We start from the raw sequence: 19,454 nt of genomic DNA on the forward strand, positions 1-19,454 counted from the left end.
TGAATGTAACACTGCCCACACCTCAAAAACACCATACCTACAGTGAAGTATGGTAGCATGGCATCATGCTGTGAAACTGCTGTAGGCACTGAGTGTCTTGTTAAAATATAAGTAACAGAGGATGGGCCACAATATTGGGAAATTCTGCAAGGGAACCTGTCTCAGCCTGCTAAAAATATTTGGGTGAGAGTTAATCTTTCAGCAAAATGAAATTATCCAAAATATATGGCCATATCTGAGATTTCAAACCAACTGAGAATCTGTATCATTATTTAAATAAATAATAATTTATCAATAAATACATATATTATTATTGTTATATTATATTATTCATGTCATTATTTTTTAAATAATAACAGTTTTCAAAAATGCCCATAAATGTCATTAGACAAGCTAGAGGAAACCTCAGACAGAAAGAGAGAGAGAGAGAGAATAGATTATAGCAAAAGAGCATGCAAATGGTAAGATGGTAAAAGAGGGAGAGAAAAAATAAGTAATGGTGACATTGGCAAAACATCACATAACCAATTTTTCAGATTTGTGTTTATTAAAACTGGTCTACTTATGTACAATAAAAGCTATGAGACTGCCAAAGAATCAATAAATAAATTGTATTTTCATTCTCTGTCCCATGATTCAGTTAGTGCTTAACATTTTTATTATTAAACACTAATCACTTTAATTCCAAATACCCTGCCAATCTAACAAAAGCTTGAGAAGAGTTTATAAAATGCCATGAGCTAAATCTCAAAGTAGTAGTAAGAGAGATGCAAAAGAAAGAAAACTTCCTGCATTAAAATTCACTGGATAATTACTTCCGTAACATACCCTCCTTTCTGTTGAGGAGTGTTTAGGTTTAATAGTCTCTGTAAAGAAAATAGGTTTTATCTTCTTCTCATTTTCATTAATTCCTAATTGGGGTGGGGGTTGTCTGTTATTATTCCTTAGATTAAAATAAACATAGCCCACTGCATGTTCAAACTCATCTCACTACATGAGGGTGATAAGGACTGGGAATAAATAAACAATTTCTTCTTTGCTGTTGAAATTAAGTTGCTTAGAGCCTTAAGCTAAGCCACTTTTTTCCTTTTATTTTTTTATTTATTTATTTATTTATTTTTTGATGACTTAAAAGCACATTTTACCCAGCAAATGAAGTTCATTTTTTTGACCTGCTTTATATGTATATCTTTAATTAGTGCCTTGTTTAGCTTAAGCTAACTGATTATCACATAGACGTGACCTAATTAACAGCCAGGCTGCTTAACAGTGGTGTACCACCCCAAGGAATGAGAAAGTTACCTTTAAAACTTCTGTAATCATTAGCTGCAGCTTCACTTAATCCCACTAAACATACATTTTATCTCACAAGCTCTGAGTTCCACAGATGGGGCGGGGTTTGCTGTCCCTCTCCCTTGCAGCAGGATGTTTTAATCACTCGTAACATGTCCGTCCATCCACATAGGCTTTCCATTGTGAGAATGGAATATGGATGTTGTTTTTATATAGTTCATAGTTAACGGAGAATTTAATGGATGCCAAAGGATAGCCAAAGTACGGAAACCTCATTAATGAATTAGATTAAATTCACAGTAAATAAAGACACTAACTCCTAAGGGTGTTTGATAGCTATTTGAACAGTGACATTACTTGTCAAAGTTATGCACTGAATGTGCTTCTCAGATTTACGTTGGCATTGCTACATTGCAAGCGCATTTGATCACCTACCCACCACCTAACAGCAACATCACAATCAGCCATTTTCTGTAAACTGAAAGAACCAACTGTGAAGAATACCAAAGCACAACTGCATTCACTTCCTTTTCATTGGTTTCAGTGGTGGCTCTACTGCATTAGCTGTCTATTGTTAACTATCTCTAAATTCGACAGATAACTTTCAACGCTTTAAAAGGCCTACTGTCACATATTCTGAAAGACCGTAGCATTTCCTTTACGCAGATAATATAGGCATCGTGCTAAGGCTTGAGGATCAGTATCTCACTTAGCCTCATTGGTAGACACAACTAGCATGCTAGTGCTATGTATGGATCTAAACCCCTTGATATGGCCATCACACTAATTTGCATCCCACAGGTTCTTCTTTCTTACCCACTGTGAAATTGCTCTCTTAGGGTTGTAATTCTGCTACTTTGGAAAGTTTCCTTTAGATAATTGCTATTTAAATGTACTGATTTAACAGAACTGAATCCTGTGAGCATCACACAAGTTTTATTACTGTAATGACAGACAGTTGACCGAAAAGCATTAAGGCATTTAAATATATACAGTATGTGCAATGCTGTGGGCTTTATACATATTTAAATACCTTAATTCCTAGATTTGCTTTTAAGTCACTCAAGTTGATTGATACTTGTCTTACCTGAAGATGGAGAAGAAGGGTGGGGACTGTCATCCTGCACACTGCCCGTTTGGGAGTGTCCACCTCCAGCACCGCTTTCCTCCGTCACATTGGAGGAGCCTGGGGTGGTGGATCGGCTGATGGACTGAGATTCAGGGTCGCTAGCTGAGCCACGCCTTTCATCCAGACCATGCTGGGAGCTGTCCTCTAGGGTTCGACGGTCCTTGCTGTGTACCCGGGAGTGGACCACCATCTGGTGGTAGGTTCTAAAAACTCTGCCGCAGTCAGGACACTCAGTTGTTTTCTCTTTCAGGCCAGCCAGGCTGTACTCAAGCCCTTGGCCCAGGCCCAGACCCCCATGGTGAGGCAAGAACTCACGGTGGCTATCAAAGCTTACACCCTCATCTTTCAAGGGCATCATGCCTCCACTTGTCTTCACTCCATGAAGGACATCAGGGTGTTGCTTCTGCTTGGAACCATCACTAGAGCCTAAGGTTGGGTGATCAAGCTTGTCTTGTCCAAAGTGAACAATCCCAGCTGCACTGGCAAGTTCATCTTCTTGTCCATGCCCCTCATGGTGCTGCTCTTTTGGCATGAAAGAGCGTTCCATAGCCATTCCACGTGCCATGATTTGCCAGGCTTGATAGCTGTTCAGGGGGTCCATCTCTGCCACCTTAGCTGCGGCTTGCAAGCGCTCCATACAGCTTGACTTCAGAGGGGGCACCAGGTTCAGGCAACCCAAGAGTGAGCGCTTTTCATTTTCTCCTAAGCCATGGCCCATGCTGGCCATTGGGCTCAGGAGCTTTCCAAGCATCTCCTTCTCCTTCATAGCTAGACCGGCCTTGGCTAGCATCTGCTGCTGCTGTTCAGCCAGGCCTTGCTTGTCGGGTGTGAGGAAGCCACTTTGTAGACAAGAAATGTAACGTGAATACAGGTTGGCGTGGGCTTCTTGAGCCAGGCTGCTCATGCTGTTCACAGAGGGTCTATCTTCACCAGCTCCTCCACCAACAGGGGGCTTGCTCTTGATAGCCAGCTTGTTGAGATGCACCTTCATGTGATTCTTAAGGAACCAGGGCTCCTTGAAACGACGTCCACAGATCTGGCAGCAATGTTCGAAGGAGTCCTTGTGTTTCCGCATGTGGCCTTTCAGAAACCAAGCTTGACTGAAGACCTGGCCACAAACCTCACAGCGAAATTCATTGTTGGGCTTCTCTCCATTGCCAGCTCCTGTGCCTTGTCCCTGGGCTGATTCAGCTGTAATGTGGGTTTTCTCCACATGGGAGATGAGGTCCTCCTCCTGGGAAGCAGCAAATTCACACAGGGTACACTTGTAGGGCTTGTGGAGAATGCGAATGTGGCGCTCTAGCTCCTCACGCTTCTTAAATTTACCCTTGCAAAAAGTGCACCGAAATCCTTGGGGTGGGTTGAGGGCTTGCTCATCTTGCAGGTTGGTACCTGCAGGCTTAGGTGATGCAGATGGCTGGCTCAGTCCATCAGGCGAGCCACCGATACTGGTTGGAGTGAGCAGGCCACAGGCAGAGCCAGGCTGTTGCTGGTTGTGACTCTGGATACCCAAGTGGGGTGGAAGAGGTTGAGAGGGTTGCAGCAAGCTGTTCCTCATTTGCTTATCACGTAGAATGGCCCTCTCTTCAAGTTCATGAAGCAGCCGGTTTTCCTCACGTACGCGACCACGGCCCTTACCAAGATTTCCCAGCTTATGGGTGCGGAGGTGGATCTTCAAATTACCCTTTTGAGCAGCTCTGTGGTCACAATAGGGGCATTTGAAGGGCTTCTCTCCAGTGTGTGTACGCATATGAAGAGACAGAATGCTGTTGAAGCGGAAGCGCTTGCCACATAGTGGACAGGGGTATTTGCGGTTCTTGCGGGCATCATCTTCTATGTCATTCATCTGGGACATGATTCCTAAGTTCTGCCCATTGAGAAATTGTTGCAAATCAACACGGCCATTGAGACCACTCAGGGCACCCACATCCATGTCACGATTAAGCTGGTTGGCCAGTAAGGCCATCTGACTGCTGATTGGCTGACTAGCTAAGGCAGCGTGGGTTTTCTCATCCAGCGGGGTGGCTGCCTTTTCCTCTGGGATCTGTTGGCGGCTCTGTAATTCAGGAAAGGCATGACCCAGCTGAGCAGTCAGCTGATGAAGTTTCTGACTGATTGGGTAGCGGCCATTAAGTACTGCATTGCTGAGATGGGTGTCAGCATCCGGGACCACCGAGGATACACCAAGGCACAAACTAGAGTCCTCCATCCTAAAGGACAAAAGACAGAAAACAGGCATTAAGTAGACTGTTAAAAAGCATAGAACAGCTGGTACGCAGTGAACACCCACCTCCTTATAGCCTTAAGGCATCACTAGTAAACGTATTGTATTATCACTGTGCAGGAAACAGGAAATACTGCACGATATATCAATGAAAGTAAAACGATATGCGGAACGTCATGTACATAGTAACAAACATTCATAATAGGAGTAAACGTGCAACAATTTAAACAGAACAGGTCACAGCAGACTATCTTAACTTTACCATTGTCTGAAAACTGTTCGTGAAGAACACCCACTCTGCTCTCAGATTTCATGAAAAATAAAGACCTTTTCTCTTAGACCTTTAGAAATACTGTATAGTGTGGTGAAGGTCATATTTCCAAGTTAAATAGCATCACAGCGTCAAGTCTGTCTTAGGCATTAGCACAAACACAAAGGTGTTTCATTTTTTGCTGAAGTGGGTGTAGGGGTGAAACAAAACAGTAGATATAGTCTTTTGTGTGGATCTACATCTCCGATTATATACTGCATTGTCTGGCAAAGGAAATCACACCATACGGCAGTTAATTCAGTTCATTCTTGAGTACCCCTTTGTGTGTCAGCAGTCTGACTATGGTGTGAGGAAATGGTTAACAACGATGACTGCACTTCAGTGACAAGTGTGAAGAAAAAAAAGAGTGAGTTCATCTCCCTCTGATTTATGAAGTACTACATGTACTCTCACACTTGGGGAGAGAAGCTGCAACTCTCAGAACTTTTTCTCAAACAGTAACACAATTTTGGAGGCAATAATTACCCAGTAAACACGGCAAGGCGCCGCATAATTAAGCTACTTGGTCCCATCCTATCAGAATCCCTCCAATTACACGCCTTAATGAAACGGAGCAATGGTATTGTCATGAAGCCGCCGCAATACTACAATTATGATATTAACAATAGCACTTAAAACCAAGGGGTTACTCCAGTAAACACAAGCCCTTATCTCACTGCTGCGACACTTGTCTTGGCGTAATTTTCCATTAAGAGGCACATTACGTTTGATGCAAATCATTCTGTGTTCACCTTCTTTTTTTCCCCCTCTCTCTGTTCTCTCACTCTCGTATGGCTTCCGATGAGAAGAAAACAACAGTTGGCGTTATTGAAAGGGTTCCCAAAGTATCAGAGGCTTCCCAGTCATTTAAAATGGCCACAGAGTGGCCCAATGAACCGTCAGCCTAAAATGAATACATGAGCAGTGTCTGTTGTCATCTGGATAGCTTGTGCTTATTTAGCATGCTACTCACCATCTTAAGGAAGGATAATGATGTTGCTGCATTCCCCTGCAACTGACAGGGTCAAGCTTCAGAAACAATAAAGTGAGTTTTGCTTTGGTCAACAAAATACTGTATAATATCTCATTAAGCTGATTAGTATGCTGCCTGGTAACGGTGGCTATGTGCTTTAACACATGATTACGAATGTGAAATAAATGCACTGTGGTCATTTTAACAAAGACAATGGCAAGAGCAGGTGTTCGGGAAACTGCGTCCAGAATAATGGAGATGAGAGCTTTCTCTTCTCTCCACATTATTTGGAAACACATGCTGGTTTGTCTCTCACACACTCATCGCCTGAGGAAGGGTAAAGTGTTCTGGGCCAGGAACCCACACCCTTTGGTCATTAATAAACCTTTTAAATGGTGCAGATTGACCCAGTTTACTTATTAGAGAGGGACTACCTAATGACTCAGCACCTGGGCTGCTGACACATTATATTTCACTTTTCCTCATGGCAGTATGACAGCTCCTGCACATGGTTTTCACATGACCCAATGCACAGGAAAACAAATAACTGATTTATTTGTTGACAGGCAGCAGCAATTCCCGACAACCAGTTGAAGGAAACTACTGGTCTGGTACAAAAAAAGCACATTTCTGGAGACAAATACAAAAAGGCTAACAAACCAGCACACACACACACACACACACACAGTCTGCAGTAGAAGGCAGTGGGCTTGGAGCACATATTTGCTGATGCTCTCATAAGAACTCTAATAAGGGCCGCCTGTTCTTTAGCTATTTGCTCTTCCTACGCCATGTCGGTTGCAGTCTTATCTCTCCAACATGAATAAAAACACTGAGGCCACTTCCAGTCGCTGCTAAACACACTGTGGGCTGCTGCTGAATGCCATTCCTCTTTTGTCCAGAGCTATAACTCTGAGGAATTTAAAAGAAAAAAAGGCTGGAATCTGGATGCGAACAATACACTGTAGGTGTATTATGTATTTAAAGACTGGGTGTGTTATAAACACACTCACGCGTGTAAGCACGTGCACTGCAAATTATACATGGCTAAGCAGTTCTGTGAGGATTTCTGATATTCAGCAAAATGTAATACAGGAGTAAATGCAAGACAAATATAAATCACGGACGGTTCGCTCTGCCAGGTCATCTAATTAAAGCAACGGTCCTCAGACAAAGGCCTAAAAGTGCTGGGTGATGTTTGGGTTTAGTGCGACGCCTTATGACTTTGGTGTTTCTTTGGGTAGCGAGTCGTTCAAATTGCTTTTGTCGACGTCGCAGCAAATCCTGGTAGACATCAGACAAGGCACTTTTTGAATGTGGCTAGCATGCCTTCTGCAATAGAAATCTATGATTTAAGCGAGGCATGATGAGCAGTTGCTCATTTGGAGAGATAACTGCTTGCCCTTTTCTTCAATTTGATTTCCTTCTTTATCTTTACCATATAACAAAGGCAGATAGACAAAGGAACAATGTGAAATGAACTGACGAATCCAGTTTGTTTTTGAACATAGCCTCGCCTGACGACTGTATGCAAATGAAGTGCATTAATATGCCTTCCTTGCTCCCAAGTCATTTCTTTTTTTTTTTTTCTGATTAAAAAGGACATTTCATATGGTTAAAGAGGTGTCACACACACACACACACACACACACACACAAACACTCACTTCTGCAGAGGCAAAGTATTAAGTTCATATGAACGAAATATGAACGAAAACACCTGACACAAATACACCCACAAACAATAACACACACAGTCTGCAATATTTTAAAGAGCATCTATAAATAAATTAAGAAATGAATACATTAATAAATAAATTTGATACTGGGAATACTTTAAGAGAGGCATCACTACGGAACAATTATCAGTAAAGTGCATATTTTCCACAGTATAATTAGCAGAAACTCCAAGCCAAAAGCCTTATCTCAAATGAAACAAAGTCATTAAAATCTAAATACATCTGCTCTTAAGCATCACCATGCTTAATGCATATCTGAAAATGCCTCTGAACCAAATTTGCAGAGCAGCAAGCACATTTGGGGTGGGGGGGGCATTTTGTTCAAATGCATACACTGTCATTTTAATTCAGAAGAAAGCTGAAAAAATGCTATGTGCAATTCGCTTCTTCACGTTTTCATGTGGTTGTTCATTTATAGCTATACCTAGAAGCAAATTTAAAACACTCCACTTCATACATCTACAGCACATTTAAGGTTTCAGCGTTCTGCCTCTCAATACATTTCTTCAGCGATGCACGTCTCTGTTATCTGCATTTGTAGGATGCCCTGCAAAGTTTCACTGCCTATCCTTCCTCTGTTAGAAATGCTAATGCCTCACCTATTTGGATCAGTGCCATTGAGTCGTGGCCCACAGCATGTAGGCCTGACAGCAAACACGGTGGTGGCTCCTTGTCCCAGACCCCCGTCTCCCTCTTCCCCCTCCTCTCTCTCACTAGCTCTCTTCAGGCTGGGGCAGCTGGGTTAGTCAGGAGCTAGACGAAACGATCGAGTCTCAGCGGCCTGATACTACCTGTCACACGTAGCGTAACAGCAGCAGCGTGCTCTAATTAACGCGTGCACCGCCACCGTGTCTCTTGAAAAGCCACTGAGACTTCCTTTAGTGCACTGTCACACAGGGCCCAGTGGCATGCAGCTTTACAGTCTGTGGTTAATACTGAGCCTTTCAAGCAACATGGCAAAACAACCGGATTTATGTCTTATCTTTACCTCAGTTTACATCACATTCTGTTCTCATTTGCAAGCTCTGCAAACCACATCTTAATTAGAAGGTGCACATGGCAACATCAGAATGCTGTCCTTCTCTTCTTATCTTCTCTTCTTATCAAGCAGGGCCATTGTTTCGACACCAGAGAGCAAACTGTGCGATTTATGCCTTTTATGCGATTTAACATCACGTTATGAGCATATAGCACAATCTATATATCGCCACGAGAAATGCAAATACACCAGTGCACTGTGGCAAGTGTGATTCAAGTGGCAAATGTGATGCACTGACGTTAAACAAAGGTGCATCTAAGATATTTGAACTGATTGTGGTTTCTGATAAAGCCTGCAGTAAGAATTGCAAAGTGCATGAATATGTTTTGCATTATCTAGCAGTTAGATAGCTTTCGGGAGGGCCAGGCTTTGATTTTGGAACGTCAAGGTGAACACGACTAAATTAAGGCCTCTGTAGCGACAAAATATTACATTAAACTTGAGATACCTGTGTGCGTGTGCGTCCTTGAGCTGGTCCTCTAGTGGCTTCTCGCAAATCAACATGGAGGGCAGAATCAAGGTTCCATATAAAACACACATACATACATACATACACACACATGCACGCACACAAGTAAACTTTAGCCTTGAATGGACTCTGAACAAAGAGTTTTTAAGTGTACAGCTAACCTCAAAGAGGACATAAAACCCATCTAATCCTTAAATGTTCTAGATTGCACAGCATGTTCAAGCCCTAAATCAAATAACACAGAGCAGATCTGGCTCTTTCGGGCTTTGCGTCTTGATATAATATAATTTTGGTGTCCTTCTGCATCCTTGTTTGGGAAAAGTATGTGTACATTTACAGAAAACGGCGGTTTCGAGGGGGGAGAAGGCATCGACAAGTAAAACAAACCGAAGTCAAAGTATTCACGAGTTGAAATGAAAATAAAAATATAGATTGCGAGGCCATTAGCTGCTCTGTTATTGTGAAGCTTTATCGACCGAAATCCATTGACTAATTACTATGCAGTAGCTGATTAATTAATTATGAAAGAGGTCATCGTTATTGATAAATCAATCATTATTTACAGAAAGTGCAAAAGTCAGTTTTATTTCCTCCGAATCATTAGCGGCCCCCGTATAAAACAAAAAGGAATGAACTCTTTGGTGTTTGAAAATGGCTGCCATATGCTGCATATTTAATGGATGGAAACAGCACTGCATGCTATGCACCTACGGGAATATGGCCAGAAATGCACAATAACAAAATCATAAACCGATAGCGATAGTTAAAATCATTGCGCGTTTATCAGCGAGGTCCGATCTGTCCTTCTCTCTCTCTCTCTCTTTCTGTGTTTAGACTGTTGCAGGTGGTCTTCAGAATAGTTCTAATTAATCCAATAAAACGTGGCTTGTTTTTCTTCCTCCCGATGCTCTTTGACTGAACTGGATTATTAGTGGCTGTAATGAGGCATTAAGCAAAGGTTCCCAGCACAAGACCGAATCTGAATCAAACAGAAGAAAGCCTGAAAGGACGAACTCGTTCTCATCCAGCAAACAGCTTGCTGCATGATGCAGGTTGTTTTCTTATTTGTGGTTAGACAGTAAGTGACCTAATTATACCTAGTTCATAGGTTGCGAAGCCACCACAGACAAATTGTTACAGTTACAAATACACACGGGTTGTGTTGCCTTCCTCTTTACACAGCTCCCTTCTGTTAGCTCAGCCCGCAAAACTCTCTCAGTCTCTGCCGGTGTCTGTCTCGCACAATATGTCATTGAGAGCATCTTAAGAGAACATTTCAACAGGTAGTTCAGCTTTCAGCTCATCTCTACAGATCAGTATGAGCCCTTGAAAGGATGAGCAGAGAGAAAAATGCTGCTGCTTTTATCCTGTGTGTCTGACAGGCTTGTTGGGATGCCAGGGGAGGGAAGATCAGTGGGAAACCAAAGAATTCCCACAGTTCATTGTCCTGGCCTGCTGCATCCTCATCCTCATCATCATCCAGAGCCGGCCTGAAGCTCAAAGCTTCCCTTTATGTTAAACATGTGCAGCATTATCCCGAAGACCAGCAGATGTGCTCTGTATGTGTGTGTATATGCGTGCGCGAGAGAGGTACAATGGTAGTCACAGCGTGTCGAGCCTCCTGCCTGTAGATCTCAGACTGTGAGAAGGGGAAAAAGATGGATAACTGTGAGCATTTGTTAAATTGTAGAGGTGGGCTAGAGGGGGTCTGTGCATAAAAAGTGGGATAGCTACAAAGAAAAGCGCTACGCTGTTCACCTCGCTCGCAAACAAAGAAAGAAACAAAGTCAAGTGACCGGCGATGAAGGCTAAAGTAGCGTAAAACATACTTCGCTAAAGGTCAACACGTGACGATTTATCTCTGAAAATTTCCCTTGTGGTTTCCGCCCACAACTATGGAGAAATTTAAATTGTGCATGAAGTGGCAGACACTAAATACTGAAAAATGAACCATTTAACCCTGTCTGACCTGAAGATCTTTTGGCAGTCCCATCAGAAACACAGAGATGTGTCTTCGTGACAAGGCCGAGCGAGTCGTGTTCGAACCAGCCGTCACGCATGACTACACCTCAGCACAGAAAAGCAGAAAAACAATGAACGCAGTGTAGCGATGGGCAAAAGGGCCATCATCCAAACCTTACATCATCTTTCCTTCTGCTCAGGACAGCAACTCTGGGACAATGCTGATGGATGGATCAGAAATTGTAAAAAAAAAAAAAAATCAGGCCTTCATTGTTAGGACTGAGCACCCCTCCACCAAAACTGCCACTGTTGTATCAAGCTCTGAACTTTTAAAGAGATAGTTGACCCAGAAATGTAAATTATGTCATAATTTACTCCCCCTCATGTCGTTTCAAACCTGTATGCTTTCTGTAGAACACACACACACACACGCACACACACACACACACACACACACACACACACACACACACACGCACGCGCGCACACACAAAAATATATTTTGAAGAACATTCTGAACGATCAAACCTGCACTGTTCACTTCTTGACGTGTGGACAAAAGACATTTAAAAAAAATATCTTCTTTTGTGTTTAACAGAAGAAAAAAGCTATCATTTGGGGGTGAACTATCCCTTTAAGGACACCAAAGAGGACCTGGCTAAATGCGATATGAAGCTGTATCACAATCACTTATTTGACTGTCTGAAGGTGACAGACTGTTTTCTCTCGACACCCTCTCTACCTCTCAGCCGCAGCGAACAAAGATTACCTTTGTGGAAAACTTAAATGTCAATGTAACCCCCAAATAAGTGAATATCAGAAATAATTGCTGTTTTCTTCTCGCACATGCTGGTTTTGTGCGTATGAGTTTTGCATAATGACTCCAACAAGGGGTGTTGTTTTGACAGGTGCTGAAATCGAGTCGAGAGGAGAGGGAGACAAGGTTCAATTTAGTTTGTGAATCTTTTAATTGTTGCATGGCTAATTAAAATAAAAGAGAAAAAAGGAGAAAAGAGAGAAAGAGAGAGAGAGATGTGACTCAGTGTTTAATGCTGCATGTGTGCATACATTGGTCCCGAATTGTGCTCAACGTAAGACAGACAGTACAGGAGAGAAAAATCTGCCGCTACTTCAACATACTTACCAGCTCTTCACAACCGCAGCCTCTAGTTCGGAGTTTTCACAAAACAAATGTATGGCTAATTAGAGATACTCATTAAGGGAGGCAAGTCAAGTAATTATTTTACATCATGCCGCTGTTAATTGAATGATTCTTCAATGTCTTTTGAAAATATCTCCTTTTTTGTCTCTCCTCTTCCCCCCACACACAGAAAGAAAGGCGATAAGACTATAAACAGGTAGCGTAGCCATATGCTCTTGAATGAAAAAGCACTTCTGTCGTAGTAAATGGGCTTTTTAAATATTGAACCGCTGCATGTCTTTTTAATACGGCTGATGTTAAATCTTCTTTATTCTGTCACTTTGATAAACTCCCTGAGCTATACTGAGAGAAAGTTTCACTTTTGTGAGAAAGTCTATGCGGAGACGTACGGTTACGTAAGCATTCTCTGTCCATAGAGCATGTTTTTAAAAAGCAGCCCTTTCACATCCTGTTTAAGAAAACCACTAATCTTATCAAAGCCATCAGGAAGTCAGAGTTGACTGGAAATGCTCATGACTCTTTGTATATGTTAAAATATCTTTTTTTTTTTTTCTTTGACTTCGTTTTATTTGTAATTCTTTTTGTCTTCTGCTCTATTGTTTGTCTGCGAATGGTAAGACGAGATAGGCCTACTAAAGCTGCGTTTCTTCTCTCCACGGTCGCTCATCACTGCTGAGCAGAAGAGGAAGACCGTGGTGGGTGAGAGTATGTTAAAAAGCCTCTCTTTATTAAGAGAAAAGTGTGTTTTATTGTGGGCTAATTGTGAAGGGAGGAAGTGTGTGTGGAATGGGTGGGCTCTGGAGAGAGGGTGGAGGACCTCGGGGAGATCAGGGCACATGTTTATTTATCAGGCTTTATCGGAAATGGTGAGGCCACAGATCCCAGCAGGATCAGAGACAGAGAGAGAGAAAAACGCTGCTCAACCACAAGCCGGGCAGAAAACGTTTACCTCCATGCCAGCGTTACGCTGTCACACAACTCTGATTAAACGACCAAAGCAGAGCTGGTCAAACCTCAAAGGCTTTTGTTTATATATATATATATGAAAAAGGGTTTATGATTCATGCAACAAAAAAGCTACATTCACTGTTTCTTTTTATGCAGAAAAGCAAAAAAAAAAATAAGCAGGTGTTGAACAGTCTGTAGCTTAACTGATATTTTTCCATGCAAATTAACATTTTATACTTGATGTTTCAAGGACCCATTTAGGGTAACACACTGAGCAGAACTTAAGATCAAGTGTGCAATTTTTTCAATGTTATGAATAAATGAATAAATAAATAACAAAAATACACAGAGCCATCTATGAGTAGACCATTAGTTGGTTGATATCCCCTAAAAGTGTAAACGCTATCAAAACACTGCTATTGAGTTGTTTTAACCTTCATGACCAGCATGACATAGCAACACTGACTCAACCAATAGCAAGTTTTGGGACTATTGATGTTTCTGACAAATTGCAGCTGGGGAAGTGTTTGGAATCATTACCTAATAATTTCACCTTTTAATCGCAGTTATTTTCAAGAGGAATGGTTCTCAAACTTTCAAGTGAGCCCTATAATGGCATCAAAGAGAACTCATGACCCGCACAATACTACAGAATATTATAATATATGTGACCATGGACCACAAAACCAGTCATAAGGGTCAATTTTTTGAAATTGTTATTTATATGTCATCTGAAAACTGAATAAATAAGCTTTCCATTGATGTATGGTTTGTTAGGATCGGACAATATTTGCCCGAGATACGACTATTTGAAAATCTGGAATCTGAGGGTACAAAAAAATCTAAATATTGAGAAAATCGCCTTTAAAGTTGTCCAAATGAAGTTCTTAGCAATGCATATTACTTATCAAAAATGAAGTTTTAATATATTTATGGTAGGAAATTTACAAAATATCTTCATGGAACATGATCTTTACTTAATGTCCTAATGATTTTTGGCATAAAATAAAAATCAATCATTTTGACCCATACAATGTATTTTTGGCTATTGCTACAAATATAACCCAGTGACTTAAGACTGGTTTTGTGGTCCAGGGTCACATATATATATATATATATATATATATCTCATAGCACCTCAAAATTATTAACCACTGGTTTAAACACCAGTTTTCTACAGCATTTAAAAAGAAGGCATAACTCTTACATTCCCTATATTTAAACAATTCACTGTACTAGCAGGAACAAAAGCCTGAGGACAAGGTACCAAATACATGGTGCCACTGCATAGGGTCAAAGCCAAGCCCACTTGACCTGGAAATCATAGCTTGTCAGTGTAAGGCCCTCCACCTGCGGCATTTGGGCATCGGAGTTTAACTGATGGGGAAGAGACAGAGGCACAGTTTGAGAGAGGTCTGGGTTGGCCAGCACACCAGATTCCACACGTCTCCTCACTCAGTCCCTCGTTCTTCTTCCCCTGGCCAGCTCAACACATTCTTATCCTCCTCCCTGCCCTCTGTGACCTTGAACATGATAACACATTCATCCTCTTTCAGGGGGGGCTGCCACGGTGACCCGCAGTCAACGGGAGAGGAGGAAAGCAAAGGGAGAGAAAGGAAAGATAAGTTCATAAAACCAAGGATGTTTTAGTGAAAAACGACCTCTCGGTATCTCTCAGTCCCGAGAGAGATGCGAGGTAGGCACGTGGCTCTTTCGTTCGCGTGGGGAGGGATTACACATATTTCTCCCTTCATCTGTTTTGGGTTGGTTCGAGCTGCCATGTTAACATGTTGTATGTGTTACCATCGCTCGCCAGCGCGCCTCGCGTGCTGATCTCCGTATGAGCATTGCCGGGAGGTCATGACCTCTATGTGCAATTTAGCTGTCAGAAGCTACACAGCAGCCGGGTGAGAAGATGGGAGGTTTTTATAGTGTTTATACGGCTGGCTTACATTAAAACAGACATAAATGTGCCGGTATTATGAGAAGGAAAAAAATATGAATGCAATTTATCCTTCACTAAATAAAGAGGCAGACATTTTCTGTATTCACTGAATATTTATTATTTTATAATAATTTTTTAAACCAAAAATACATTTAAAGTTCACTTTATTCTTTATAACGTTATTTTTATGCTATGTTGATTATAAAAATCTGTTAAATAAATAGCAATTGAACTACAGTATGTTTGGGTACAGTTATTAATTTTTAAAATGTATATTTCCATAAAAGTACCAAGTCAGAAGTTTCCCTGCATAATTTACAGCAACAGCTGAGACAGAATTTATTTTTTTTGTAAGTAAAATGGACATTGTAACTCAACTATACCAAAATAAATAGAATAGAATCAAACCTAATCCAAGATTGTAATTGAATTACATTGAACGCTTGTGAATCAGAATTGAATTAATCTGGAAACAAATGTATCGATAAACAGCCCTGGTAACCATTGTGACACCTGTTACACTAGGTTGCCTAACACGGACGTAGATCATCAGGTCTCTTTCACTTGATTGGCTGTGATGAAACCAATCACTGAGCCTGCCTGTCTGAAACACTTCATATATCTCCGAGAAGAGGCCACCATCATCTCTGCCTTCTGCTTAACACACACTCCCAAACAGAAATGCACACACACACACGCGCACCCCTAACCCCTTACGGGACCTGACACCGGCACCCCGCAAACATCATCCCCATCGGTAGAGAGGTTTAATCTTTCACTCTCCGCCATTTCAGAAGACCCTGACTCTTGTTTGTGCAGCCCCCTCCCCTCGATCTTGCCTTCCCTCCCTCCCTCCTCCCTTCCTCTCCCCTCTCCATATTTTCTCTCCTGCATCTGATTAAGTTAACAATGTGGCGTTATTTGCATGCTGATTTGGCGAGGTCCCTCTCCTCCCCGCTCGCTCTCACAAACACAGGGGCTGGATCGCGGTAATGTGATAGCACAGCAGCCAGCCGATGCAATCTCTACCCCTCCTCCAAACCCAGGTGTGTGCTATCCACTTCCCTCTTAATTCCCTCCATGCTCATATTTTAGTCCCTCTTTATTTTTTCTGTCGTTCTGTGCCTTGTAAGGGTTGTATTATAATCAAATCTGGTGCAAAAAAAGGTTGGAGGAGGGGGGGGATATCCTGTCTTTTTTTATTAATTATAGACCGCGGCTGATGCGAATGTATTCCGAAAGCATCTTCAAAATAGGTCGGCATACAGTTTTCTATTCTTATCACATTTAAATGTCAACATGGTGCAAAGCTCTACAAATTAGTTCAGGCAGACTTCAACCCCCATTTAACATTTAAAGCTCCGCTCAGTAAGCCCCCAATGTGTGATTCAAATCAGTTTACACACACATAAAAAGGAAGCGGTGCGTCTTTCAAACTTCTCATTTCAATACTGATATTATTGCCAACCTTTTGCCAGAGAATAGGCTGGCAGAGAGGGGGGGAAGAGCCACGAGATGAAGCAACAGAAACAATGCATTAGCTTTCATGAATTATATATCCGCCTTCATTCTGAGCAGAATCGAGGATTTTCTGAGCCTATGCATATATCCTAGACAGGAATGAATAAATCACGATGGTGGGGTCATTCCTTTTTACATGCATTGAGAGCCATATCGGGATAATAATGTCCACATAAAACACTTACTGTGGCTCATTTGGAATGCAAGCGATGCAAAAATTTCTCCCTGATTCTCGTATGTCAATGGAAATGTCCCGAAGAGAGCTGCTGTATCAGGACATTTATTTGTTACAGAAGATGGCAGAGGCGAATATTGAAGGACTGGGCTATTTCTGATGACACCAGAATTCTGACTTGATTTCTGAGCTTAGTTTACTTTACAGCCACAGGTCTATGTCTACCACATAAAAGGAGGGTTGTATTATTAAACGCCAGAGAGGGTATTAAAACACCTTAACGTGTTGTAATTCAAGCCAATTGACTCAGATGCACAGCACGGCTACTCCTTAACCACTGGTGTCTGTTCTCGGAAGACTTCCCTACGCTAGAGCAATGATTCTGTCCCAGCGCCACTGATCGGAGCGGGCTGCCCTGTCGCTCAGTTGACTCAGCATTATAGGGCGAAGAGGCTAAGGGCTCCGGGGATGAGTTTCACACCTCTAGCTGTTTTATGCCAACGAGCGCCATGCATGACCCTGCAAGTCTGCTCCAGACAGCCCTGGAGGAGCACTCGCTAGGCGTGTGAGGATAGGACGTGCTCCTCACGCCTCATTACCCAAACGTCCTATCTGAGTCCCCCAGTCACCATCGGCAGAGCGGAAAAGGCTACGGACGTGCCTCCGTGGCCTCGTATACCCACTCCTTCGTTTTAGCCTAACGCTCTTTCGCTACACCAAGGGGTGCTTTGCTATCCAAAGTCCTTTGGCCAGGATTGGTGTTCATGTATGTTGTCTCAAAGCTGCCGTTACCCAGCTGTCTTTGAATCACCATCTTCTAAACCTTCGTGCCTGACATGCCTGTCAGATTGGAGGGGCGGCAAAATATCGAACCAGTGAAGCTACAAAAAACATTTACCTGATCCAATTCCCCATTTATTCTTCCATCCGCCTCCAACTGGACATGCCGGTGCAACGTCTTCACCTTTCCTCGTAAAAAGAAGGCAGGCTCCCAGACCGATCATCAGTCGCCCTCTTTGGCTGTAGCTGGAACAGGTCTTTTAAATGTGCTATAAAGGCTATTCGCTCTAAATGTGCTCTGGGTGTGCCTAATATGTCCGCAGCCAAATGTCAAAAGAGTTATATATCCCTTTATGCACAGAAGGGCCCTGAGGGCTTTAATTGACTATGGTGTAAAGGGAGTTGAGGAGGGGTGAAGGAACATGATGAAAATGAATACTGTTCATTATCAGACAAACAGAGCCCAATGGCGCTCCTAAAATTGGCAGGGAGCGAAGATTTCCCAATGTTAAAGCACATTTGTCCGCCGAGTAATTATCGGACTGAACTTTCCATGGCATTGTTTCAAAATTATGAAGAATTATGCATTTTTCACATTTAATGTGTGTGAGTGGCAGAGGGCTGCCAACCGAAGCCCGTGCAAGTGTGTGCGTATAGCCGATCTAATATAAGCCCACACTCTATGTAATTGAGTTAATGCAGGTATAAATGCAGGTCTGCTTCGCTAGGTTACAAAATCGAGTCCCTGCAGATTAGCTTTTAACTTTAGAGGTGTATTACTCTAAACTAGTTTATCGCCGTTTCCGTAACGTCTGCTTTCCGAGCCCAACGTCTGTGATATTCCCACTCTCTGCGCTGCGCTCTACGACCGCCTGGCAACTTCAAATATTTATCAAACGGAGGAGGGGAAGAGAGAGCCCTCTCCATCCCGCTACAGTCATTTACCAATTATTTTGAGTACCTGCTGACAGGTACGTGTCACAGTCAGCTACCCTTCCCCAGTCCTTCTCCTCACATGATTTACCTTTCCCCCTGCTGAGGAGGAAGCCGCCAAGCTACAGGCAGGGAGACAGAGGAAGTGTGGCAGAAGAGGGCTGCTGTGGCATACAGCTGAAGTTCTCACGCTTTGATTCAGGGAACGGTTGATTCGGAGGAGGATAAAAAACTCTCTTTGTCAATGCATTAGAGGCAGAGAATGACAGAGGAAACGTAGAGGCGAACTGACAATTGGGTCGGAATAGAAAACAAGCTCATTAAACCAGGAGAGCGATATACCAACAAAACACCTATCAAGGTCTGTCACTGTATATTCTAGCATTTGAAAAAAAGAAAGAAACAATATGCGCACCAAGAGCGTCACACGCACTTTTGGCAGTGTGTATTTCAGTCTACATTATTGTCAAGTTGGAAAGCTGAGCATTGAGGACTTAAAATATCTTTTTGTTGTAGGGCTAAAAAAGCTACAGTATGTTCTCTTTAAACAAGCACTAAATCAATTATGTTTCTTGTGCTTTCATATGTATGTGCAGGACCGAAAGATATATATACAAGAGTGTTGTGTGTATTAGCCACAAAACACTGAAGGCACGAAGTACTGCTCTCATCAGAGCAAGGAATAAATGAACAACTCTCCAATGTGTGTGTGTGCGCGTACACCTCCTCGAGGGGGCACTTCACAACACTATCAACGTTCTCTCTGTGCTCCAAATTGTCTGCTTTCTGTCTTTTGAGAAGCAGCAATACTCTATGAAAAAAAAAGGTACAAAAAAAAGGAGAAGAGTAAATG

At 42.3% G+C, this 19,454-nt stretch overlaps 1 protein-coding gene across 18 annotated transcripts in view; it reads right to left on the reverse strand.

The window, feature by feature from the left end:
* Nucleotides 1-19,454, reverse strand: part of znf536 (zinc finger protein 536) — a 306,462-nt gene that overhangs the window by 87,387 nt on the left and 199,621 nt on the right. For 17 of the 18 annotated variants that reach the window (XM_058781896.1, XM_058781885.1, XM_058781895.1 and 14 more), the window contains one exon: nucleotides 2,381-4,632. In XM_058781896.1, coding sequence (XP_058637879.1) covers nucleotides 2,381-4,631 — 2,251 coding nt within the window. In that variant the 5' untranslated portion in view covers nucleotide 4,632. Of the gene's footprint in view, nucleotides 1-2,380; nucleotides 4,633-8,266; nucleotides 8,401-19,454 lie in introns of those variants that run through there. The other variant, XM_058781898.1, reaches the window with a different exon arrangement.

The sequence above is a fragment of the Onychostoma macrolepis genome, chromosome 07 (assembly GCF_012432095.1).
Source record: "Onychostoma macrolepis isolate SWU-2019 chromosome 07, ASM1243209v1, whole genome shotgun sequence".
Taxonomy (NCBI): domain Eukaryota; kingdom Metazoa; phylum Chordata; class Actinopteri; order Cypriniformes; family Cyprinidae; genus Onychostoma; species Onychostoma macrolepis.